The 10905-nt window shown below is 48.4% G+C and overlaps 1 protein-coding gene across 1 annotated transcript; it reads left to right on the plus strand.

Annotated features, from left to right (window-relative positions):
* The first annotated feature begins 3141 nt into the window (after positions 1-3141).
* Positions 3142-4061, plus strand: LOC119288736 (17.9 kDa class I heat shock protein-like). The gene has a single exon (XM_037568294.1). It carries the CDS (start codon positions 3151-3153, stop codon positions 3625-3627), a length of 477 nt encoding a protein of 158 aa, XP_037424191.1. The 5' UTR covers positions 3142-3150; the 3' UTR covers positions 3628-4061.
* The last annotated feature ends 6844 nt before the right edge of the window (positions 4062-10905 follow it).

Raw genomic sequence — 10905 nt, forward strand, 5'->3', positions numbered from 1 at the left:
TTCTCTGCAAGTACTGAAATAAGTGGTAACAGATAGTTTTGTGATAGGATAAATTGTAACAAGCAACAAGTAACAAAAGTAAATAAAGTGCAGCAAGATGGCCCAATCCTTTTGTAGCAAAGGACAAGCTGGAACAAACTCTTATAATAGGAAAAGCGCTCCCGAGGACACATGGGAATATCGTCAAGCTAGTTTTCATCACGTTCATATGATTCGCGTTCGATACTTTGATAATTTGATATGTGGTGGACCGGTGCTTGGGTGCTGTTCTTACTTGAAGAAGCATCCCACTTATGATTAACCTCTATTGCAAGCATCCGCAACTACAACAAAAGTATTAAGGTAAACCTAACCATAGCATGAAACATGTGGATCCAAATCAGCCCCTTACGAAGCAACGCATAAACTAGGGTTTAAGCTTCTGTCACTCTAGCAACTCATCATCTACTTATTACTTCCCAATGCCTTCCTCTAGGCTCAAATAATGGTGAAGTGTTATGTAGTCGACGTTCACATAACACCACTAGAGGCTAGACAACATACATCTTATCAAAATATCAAACGAATACCAAATTCATATGACTACTAATAGCAAGACTTCTCCCTTGTCCTCAGGAACAAACGTAATTACTCACAAAGCATATTCATGTTCAAAATCAGAGGGGTAATAATATGCATATAGGATCTGAACATATGATCTTCCACCAAATAAACCAACTAGCATCAACTACAAGGAGTAATCAACACTACTAGCAACCTACTAGCACGAATCCCGGACTTTGAGACAAGAATTGGATACAAGAGATGAACTAGGGTTTGGAGATGAGATGGTGCAGGTGAAGATGTTGATGGAGATTGCCCTCTCCCGATCAGAGGAGCGTTGGTCATGACGATGGTGATGATTTCCCCCTCCCGGAGGGAAGTATCCCCGGCAGAACAGCTCTACCGAAGCTCTAGATTGGTTCCGCCAAGGTTCCGCCTCGTGGCGGCGGAGTCTCGTCCCGAAAAGTTCCTTCTTATTTTTTCTCATCGAAGGACTTCATATAGGAGAAGATGGACGTTGGAGAACCACCAGGGGGCCCATGAGGTAGGGGGCGCGCCCTAGGGGGGCGCCCCACCCTCGTGAGCAGGGTGTGGGCCCCCTGGCCTTCATCTTTGGCGAGGATTTTTCATTATTTATTTTAAGATGTTCCGTGGAGTTTCTGGACTTTTGGAGTTGCGCAGAATAGGTCTCTAATATTTGCTCCTTTTCCAGCCCAGAATTCCAGCTGCCGGCATTCTCCCTCCTTATGTAAACCTTGTAAAATAAGAGAGAATAACCATAAGTATTGTGACATAAAGTGAAATAACAGTCCATAATACAATAAATATCGATATAAAAGCATGATGCAAAATGGACGTATCATACGGCGCGGTGCATACCACGGGAAGTCGACGCGCGGTGACGGCGGAGTGGACCGCGGGACGCGACGCTATGACCCGAAGGGGTGACACAGCGGTGGCGGGGAGGTCGGGGCAACGGTAGGAAGACCTCGGGCGGTGGCGGGGACCGCGGGCTGCGGTGCTACGGCCCGAAGAGGCAGTGTAGTGGCGGAGCGCGTGTCGGTGCAAGCGCGGGGACGGCCTCGGGACGGCGGCGTGGACCATGTGGCATGCTCGCTACGGCCCGACGGGGCGACGCAGCGGCAACTCGAGGGTTGGAGCTGCCATGGGGACGACCTGGAGCGGACGGCCTCGGGGCGGCGGTGGACCGCGGGCCACGCAACTACGGCCCAAAGACGCGCCGCAGCGGTGATGCGGGTCGGTGCAACCGGGAGAAGAACCATGGGGCGGCGGTGCTGCGGCCCGACGGGGCGACTCAGCGGCAGCCTGTTGCTCGACCGGTGGAGGGGCGCGCTGAACTCGGGGACGATCTTCACGGGACCTGCGGATGTGCGCGTAACCGACGGGCTAGGTCGGTCGCGCGGTGTAGATGAGGCGGATCGCGGCGGCAAGCGGGTGATCAAGCCGATCGCGCGAGGTCGGGGACGCCGCTCGATGGAGGCGGGGCGGCGACGGAGTTCGAGATGAAGCCTGCGACGGCGGGCGCCAGGGCGGCTATGATTGGCCGCCGCATGGCGCGACGCCGCCGGGTCGGGGTGATGCAGGAGTCCCGGTCGGAGCAGGGCGGTGACGGTCGGCGTAGATCGACGGGCGGGCAGGTGCGCGAACGGCGGCGGTGAAGGACCGCCGCATGACGCGTGGCCGCCGGGTTAGGACGACCGGCGGGCAGACGCGCGAACGACGCGCGAGGCCGCCGGGTCAGGGCGACTGGCGGGCAGACACACGGCCGATCGTGTCGGTGTTGGAGTATAGGCGTACGGGGTCGACGGCGGCGATGGACGACGCAAACCGATCAAGTAGATCAAAAATAAAAAAAAAACGCCGATCAAAACGACCAGCAAGAGAGCGAAAAACCCGGAGCAAGGCCTCGGGAAAAAGACTCTCTAAGGCAGCCGGCCAACACGGCTGGCGGACGAATCCTTGGTACGGGCGGCGCGGCCCCCGGCGGCGGTCTTGGAGGCCGACCGCCCTGAGGGCGGTGCGCAAGTGCGGAAGCGGCGACGGCTAGAGTTTAGGAACGACTTGCGATAAATACCATGTTAGAAAGGAGAAAGAGGGATTTAGTGAAATAGTTTTTTATGTATTGCTTGAGCCTCGTGGGCATATACATAGAAGTATAATGATCTATTTGAAGTAAAAGACAAGCCAAAACAAATCCTAATCTATCTCATATTTTTCGATAATCACGATACTTAACATGGTCTTCATCGTAAAATGAATGAGTTCAAGATCATTTTAAACGAGACTTTTTGTTAGACAGAAAAGAAATTTTTAGAGACTGGAATTTCCATCGGCTCCAGAAAGAACTTTTTTTTTTAGAATCGCCTCCAGAAAGAATTAGAAAATACCAGATGCATCCCTCAAAAAAAAAAATACCAGATGCAATTTCATCTACCGCAGCAGGGCCGGTTACGTTCCGGCCATAGGCCCGACGCTCCAAAACCAGCAGTTTCCAGCACACTCCACGCTCCAGACCCATCACCGGCCTTCCACCGGTGCGCTATAAAATGTGGCCTAGCACAAACCGAAGCATCAACTCGAGCAATCATGTCGCTGATTCCCCGCGGCAAAGCCTTCGACCCCTTCTCCCTTGACCTCACGGACCCCTTCGATGGCTTCCCCTTCGGCTCCGGCGGCAGCAGCAGCTTCTTCCCCTCGTTCCCGCGCGCATCCTCCGAGACCGCGGCCTTCGCCGGCGCGCGGATCGACTGGAAGGAGACTCCCGAGGCGCACGTGTTCAAGGCGGACGTGCCGGGGCTGAAGAAGGAGGAAGTGAAGGTGGAGGTGGAGGACGGCAACGTGCTCCAGATCAGCGGCGAGCGCAACAAAGAGCAGGAGGAGAAGACGGGCACGTGGCACAGGGTGGAGCGCAGCAGCGGCAAGTTCCTGCGCAGGTTCCGCCTCCCGGACAACGCCAAGGCGGACCAGATCAAGGCGGCCATGAAGAACGGCCTGCTCACAGTCACCGTGCCCAAGAAGGAGGTCAAGAAGCCCGAGGTCAAGTCCATCCAGATTTCTGGCTAGGCTGCTTCGGGATCAAGGTTCAATTCGCCGCTCTGGGGTTCGACTCGCTCTTTTGTGACTTTTGCTCAAAGGCCTGTAATAAGTGTGGAAGGAGAAGAAGAAGAAGAAGAAGAAGAAGAAGAAGAAGAAGAAGAAGAAGAAGAAGAAGAAGAAGGAGAAGAAGGAGAAGAAGAAGGAGAAGAAGAAGAAGAACGTGTTGAGTGTGAGTATGCCCTTGTCAGTACTGTGTTCGGCCCTCGCCGGGGCCAAAGGTCTTGCGGCGATCACGCAATTCGAGCCACCCTAGCCGTGCACCTGCTCTGTATCCGGGCTCATCGTAGATTCATGCTCGCCCTCTAGTGTATGAGTTTATATCTACTATCCTGTAACTCTTGTTCTTCTATCTATCAATGAAATGTATTCGCGAAAAAAAATGAGTTAGTCATGTAATGCAAGCATCGAGTCCGTACTGCTGTGATCAACTTGTGTACTGGTTTCAATGAGCAAGTCATGGTTCTCTCCTAACTGCTTTTGGCATTTCGATTCTATGTCCGTGTTGAAGTCGTACGCATCTCATTCTGCCATTGTGGGGAACTCTGTTCTTGTTTTGTACCGTGGTAGTCCACATGCACAGCAGAACTCGTACGCACCTTCGAGTACATCGAGTATTTTCTTTCAAAGACACCGGAGAACTGCTGTGATTTCATTGAAGAAGAAGAACGGCATCGGCCAAGTACAGGTTAACTGAAAATGAGAACCCAAACTACAACTGGAGTGAGCTTTGCTCAGCCCTCGACGTTGGCCAGCGGCCGCGGCCACAGCCTGGGTCGAACGAAATTGGGCAGGCGGCCAGGTTCCAGGTTGCTGCCCTGCCTCGTCGCGGATGCGGATGAGTAACGCCGCTACAGGAAGCTCCTTTCCGTTCTAACCTGTTAGCGGCTGGATTCCACACACTGTATTACTTTCTCCCAGATACAACTCAGTTTGCTCAGATTCGGTTACAAATTGGAAAGGAAGAAGGGACGGGAAAGTAGATGCCCCGTGCCCGGATCAGGGAGGAGTTGATCGTGTTTGCTTAAGTAGAGGTAGTCCACTCGGGGCCCACGTATGTGGAAGGCTATCTGGTGGCTCAAGTGGTATACGTGGACCATTCTATATTGAGCCATATTCATCAATTCGCCAAGCAATTTGGCCTCACACAATGTATCCCTGTTCCATCAAACGCTTAATCAACCCTGGAACACAAGAGAACCCTTCTTATCAACGAGAATTGCGTATTAAACAGATGAAAGAAATAGCCCTAAATATGTGCATTGAGTGAGTCATTACCTTCTATTTGATCTCCAGTATCGCTCATCAAGTACTTGATCAAATTCCTCTTTTTTCTTGCAATTGTATGTAGTGATATTTTGGAGGAGCAATTACCGGAGTGAGAAAGGTAGAAAGAAGCAATCACGAAAGCTAGTGCTAGTTGTGGCTTTTTGTACTAATCTTATTTGTTCAGTAGCTCGCATCAGTAGCTTTAAAAGGAATAGAAAACGAGGCTTTTTCCACCACATCAGGAGCGGGCATTACGCTCAAGCAGGGGAATTCAATTTGACTACTGCTCGAGAACTAGTTTGAACAAGAAGAAGTTACATGGCTCCAGCGGGGCAGAGCCAATTGGCTACGACATGTCTTCCAGAGGGGTATTTTGGTTAAGCTCGTCCTGAATGAACGTAACACATCCTGGATCCTGCTCGTAAAGACTCGGATAGAAGTTTAGCCTTGCTAAATGTACTAGAGCCTAGGGGTCTTGAATCTCCGGCAGGAGAGTGATCAGAAAGGAGGAGCCGACGAAGCATGAACTAAAAAGATTTAAAATTGGTATCAGGCATAATATAAAACGAGAAAGTAATAAAAATATACAAATCGAAAGTAATATCAAATTTAGCATCGGTTCGGCTATGCGATCCTACGTGGGCGGCTCGGGACACGTTCTTCTCCCTGCGACGTCGCTTGATCCGAGGTGACAGCCATGGCAGCTGATGTGCCTGTCATGGCAGCGTTTCCGTTGTCAGTGGAACCTAGGCTGCTGACATCCCCTCCCCCTTGAGAGATGGCTTGTCCCCAAGTCAGCAGATTGACGACACACTCCTTCAGCTTGACCACGTCTTCCCAGGTGGCACCGAGAACCGCTGGATCAGACCAGCGAACCAAAATCTGCTCTCGGCGGCATGTGGGTGTTTGCTTCCAACGAGAGTTAGAGAATCTCAACTAGTTGCAGAACATGCTCTGAAGGTTGAGGAAGATGCATCGACGCTACGATGCCATGGCTGAGAGCTGGACAGAGTTGAGAGACATGGAATATATCATGTACCTTGGACCCTTCCGATAATTGGAGCTTGTAGGCGACTGGGGTGATCGCCTTTATCGTCTGAACGATTGTGAAAGGCCAAAAAATGTGAAAGATAGCTTGTGATTGGTGCACCTCTCAACTAAAGTTTGAACGTATGGTTGTAACTTGACAAAGATAGAGTCCCCCACTTGAAAAGTCCGTTCCGTCCGCTTCTTGTTTGCTTGAATCTTCATAGTGTTGTGAGCTCTGCTAAGATGTTGATTGAGCAGTTGTTGCATGAGCTTGCGCTCCTCGAGCCAATCTTTTGAAGGAAATATGCCCTAGAGGCAATAATAAAGTTGTTATTTTATATTTCCTTATTCATGATAAAGGTTTATTATTCATGCTAGAATTTTATTGACCGGAAACTTAAATACATGTGTGAATACATAAAAAAATACCGTGTCCCTAGTAAGCCTCAACTAGACTAGCTCGTTGATCAAAGATGGTTAAGGTTTCCTAACCATAGACATGTGTTGTCGTTTGATAATGGGATCACATCATTAGAAGAATGATGTGATGGACAAGACCCATCTGTTAGCTTAGCATAATGATCGTTCACTTTTATTGCTATTGCTTTCTTCATGGTAAATACATATTCCTTCGACTATGAGATTATGCAACTCCCGGATACCGGAGGAATACCTTGTGTGCTATCAAATGTCACAACGTAACTAGGTGATCATAAATGTGCTCTATAGGTATCTCCGAAGGTGTTTGTTGAGTTGGCATAGATCAATATTAGAATTTGTCACTCCGAGTATCGGAGAGGTATCTCTGGGTCCTCTCGGTAGTACACATCATAAGCTTGCAAGCGAATGAATAAGGAGTTAGTCATGAGGTGATGTATTACAGAACAAGTAAAGAAACTTGCCGTAATGAGATTGAACTAGGTATGAAGATACCGATGATCGAATCTCGGGCAAGTAACATACCGATGAACAAAGGGAATTACGTATGTCATCATAACGGTTCGACTGATAAAGATCTTCGTAGAATATGTAGGAGCCAATATGGGCATCCAGATTCCGCTATTGGTTATTGACTGGAGAGGTATCTCGGTCATGTCTACATAGTTCTCAAACCCGTAGGGTCCGCACGCTTAACATTCTATGTCGATTTGCTTTTATATGAGTTATGTGGTTTGGTGACCGAATGTTGTTCGGAGTCCCAGATGAGATCACGGACATGACGTGGAGCTCGGGAATGACCCGGATGTACAGATTGATATATGGAACGATGCTATTTGGTCTCTGAAATGGTTTCAAAATGCACCGGAAAGTTATCGATATACCGGAAGGGTTCCGGAGGCACCAGGAGAGTATTGGGCCTTATTGGGCCAAGTAGAGGGAACACACCAGCCCACGTGGGCTGGTGCGCCCCCCCCCTAAGGCAGCCGCACCCAATTAGATGGAAGGGGGAGGCGCCACCTCCTCCTACCATATCTCTGGAAGGGAGAAATGAAGGAGAAGGGGCGCTTCCCCCTTTCCTTCTCCCTTGTGCATTATATGGAAGGGGGGTGCACCACTATGAAATCCCTAGGATGGCCCCCGACCCTATTGGAGGTGCCCTAGGGAAGCCTCCTCCCTTCCCACACCTATATATATATATGTGGGGAGGGGTGCCACACAATACACAACTTATTCCACGCCGTGTGTCGGCGCCCCTCCGCCTCTAGTTTACTCCTTCGTTCTAAATCATCGCAGTGCTTAGGCGAAGCCCTACAGGATTGCTTCACCACCATCGTCACCATGCTGTTGTGCTCACAAAACTCATCTACTACCTCGCCTCGCTTACTGGATCAAGACGGCAAGGACGACACCGAGCTGAACGTGTGCAGAACACAGAGGTGCCATTCGTTCGGTACTTGATCGGGCAGTTCGCGAAGGTGTACGACTACATCAACCGCATTGAATAAAAGCTTCCACTTATGGTTTACAAGGGTAGGTAGACACACTCTCCCCCTCTCGTAGCTATACATTTCCATGGATAGATCATTGCGTGTGCGTAGAATTTTTTTGTTTTCCATGCAACGTTCCCGAAACAGTGGCATCATGAGTCAGGTCTATGCATAGATGATATACACGAGTAGAACACAAAGAGTTGTGGGCAGTGATAGTCATACTGCTTACCACCAACGTCTTATTTTGATTCGACGGTATTGTGGGATGAGGCGGCCCGGACTAACCTTACATGTCCACCCATATGCAGGAGACCGGTTCCACCGACTAACATGCAACTAGTTTTGCATAAAGGTGGTTGGCGGGTGTCTGTTTCTCCTACTTTAGTTGAATCGAGTTTGACTACGGATGCTCCTTGAAGAAGGTTAAAACAACAAACTTGATGAAACACCATTGTGGTTTTTGCATAGGTAAGAACGGTTCTTGCCAGAAGCCCGTAGCAACCACGTAAAACTTGCAACAACAAAGTAGAGGACATCTAACTTGTTTTTTGAAGGGCATGTTTGTTGGGGAATGCGGTAATTTCAAAAAAAATCCTACGCACACGCAAGATCTATCATGGTGATGCAAAGAAACGAGAGGGAAGAGTGTTGTCTGCATACCCTCATAGACCGTAAGCGGAAGCGTTATGAAAACGTGGTTGATGTAGTCGCACGTCTTCACGATCTGATCGATCCTAGTACCAAAAGTACGGCACCTCCGCGATCTGCACACGTTCAGCTCGGTGACGTCCCACGAACTCTCGATCCAGCTGAGTGTCGAGGGAGAGCTTCGTCAGCACGACGATGTGATGATGGTGGTGATGAAGCTACCGGCGCAGGGCTTCGCCTAAGCACTACGACGATATGACCGAGGTGGATTATGGTGGAGGGGGGCACCGCACATGGCTAAGACAATGATCAACTTGTGTGTCTATGGGGTTCCCCCTTCCCCGTATATAAAGGAGTGGAGGAGGGGGGAGGGCCGGCCCTCTATGGTGCGTCCTAGGGGAGTCCTACTCCCACCAGGAGTAGGATTCCCCCTTCCAAGTAGTAGGAGTAGGAGAGAAGGAAGGGGAGGAGAGAGGGAAGGAAAGGGGGGGGGGGCACCCAATTCGGATTGGGCTAGGGGGCGCGCCTCCCACCTTTTCCCTTCCTCTCCTCTATTCCACTAAGGTCCAATAAGGCCCATATACTCCCAGGGGGGTTCCGGTAACCTCCCGGTACTCCGGAAAATGCCCGAACTCATCCGGAACCATTCCGATGTCCAAACATAGGCTTCCAATATATCAATCTTTATGTCTCGACCATTTCGAGACTCCTCGTCATGTCCGTGATCATATCCGGGACTCCGAACTACCTTTTGTACATCAAAACACAAAAACTCATAATACCGATTGTCACCGAACGTTAAGCGTGCGGACCCTACGGGTTCGAGAACTATGTAGACATGACCGAGACTCGTCTCGGGACAATAACCAATAGCGGAACTTGGATGTTCATATTGTTTCCTACATATTCTACGAAGATCTTTATCGGTCAAACCGCACAACAACATACGTTGTTCCCTTTGTCATCGGTATGTTACTTGCCCGAGATTCGATCGTCGGTATCTCAATACCTAGTTCAATCTTGTTACCGGCAAGTCTCTTTACTCATTCTGTAATGCATCATCCCACAACTAACTCATTAGTCACATTGCTTGCAAGGCTTATAGTGATGTGCATTACCGAGAGGGCCTAGAGATACCTCTCCGATACTCGGAGTGACAAATCCTAATCTCGATCTATGCCAACTCAACAAACACCATCGAAGACACCTGTAGAGCATCTTTATAGTCACCCAGTTACGTTGTGACGTTTGATAGCACACTAAGTGTTCCTCCGGTATTCGGGTGTTGCATGATCTCATAGTCATAGGAACACGTTTAAGTTATGGAGAAAGCAATAGCAGCAAACTAAACGATCATCGTGCTAAGCTAACAGATGGGTCAAGTCAATCACATCATTATCTAATGTTGTGATCCCGTTAATCAAATGATAACTCATGTCTATGGTCAGGAAACATAACGATCATTGATTCAACGAGCTAGTCAAGTAGAGGCATACTAGTGACACTCTGTTTGTCTATGTATTCACACATGTACTAAGTTTCCGGTTAATACAATTTTAGCATGAATAATAAACATTTATCATGATATAAGGAAATATAAATAACAACTTTATTATTGCCTCTAGGGCATATTTCCTTCAGTCTCCCACTTGTACTGGAGTCAATAATCTAGTTCACATTGCCATGTGATTTAACACCAATAGTTCACATCTTTATGTGATTAGTTCACATCTCCATGTGACAAATACTCAAAGGGTTTACTAGAGTCAATAATCTAGTTCACATCGCTATGTGATTAACACCCAAAGAGTGATCATGTTTTGCTTGTGAGAGAAGTTTAGTCTACGGGTCTGCAACATTCAGATCGATATGTATTTTGCAAATTTCTATGTCTACAATACTCTGCACGGAGCTACTCTAGCTAATTGCTCCCACTTTTAATATGTATCTAGATCGAGACTTAGAGTCATCTAGATCGGTGTCAAAAGCTTGCATCGACATAACTCTTTACGATGAACACTTTTATCACCTCCGTAACCGAGAAATATTCCCTTAGTCCTCTAAGGATAATTTTGACCGCTGTCTAGTGATCTACTCCTAGATCACTATTGTACTCCCTTGCCAAAATCATGCTAAGGTATACAATAGGTATGGTACACAGCATAGCATACTTAATAGAACCTATGACTGAGGCATAGGGAATGACTTTTCATTCTCTTTCTATTTTCTGCCGTGGTCGGGTTTTGAGTCCTTACTCAACTTCACACCTTGCAACACAGGCAAGAACTCTTTCTTTGACTAATCCATTTTGAACTCCTTAAAAATCTTGTCAAGGTATGTACTCATTGAAAAAACTTATAAAGCGTCTTGA

Source organism: Triticum dicoccoides, chromosome 4A (assembly GCF_002162155.2).
Source record: "Triticum dicoccoides isolate Atlit2015 ecotype Zavitan chromosome 4A, WEW_v2.0, whole genome shotgun sequence".
Lineage (NCBI taxonomy): Eukaryota > Viridiplantae > Streptophyta > Magnoliopsida > Poales > Poaceae > Triticum > Triticum dicoccoides.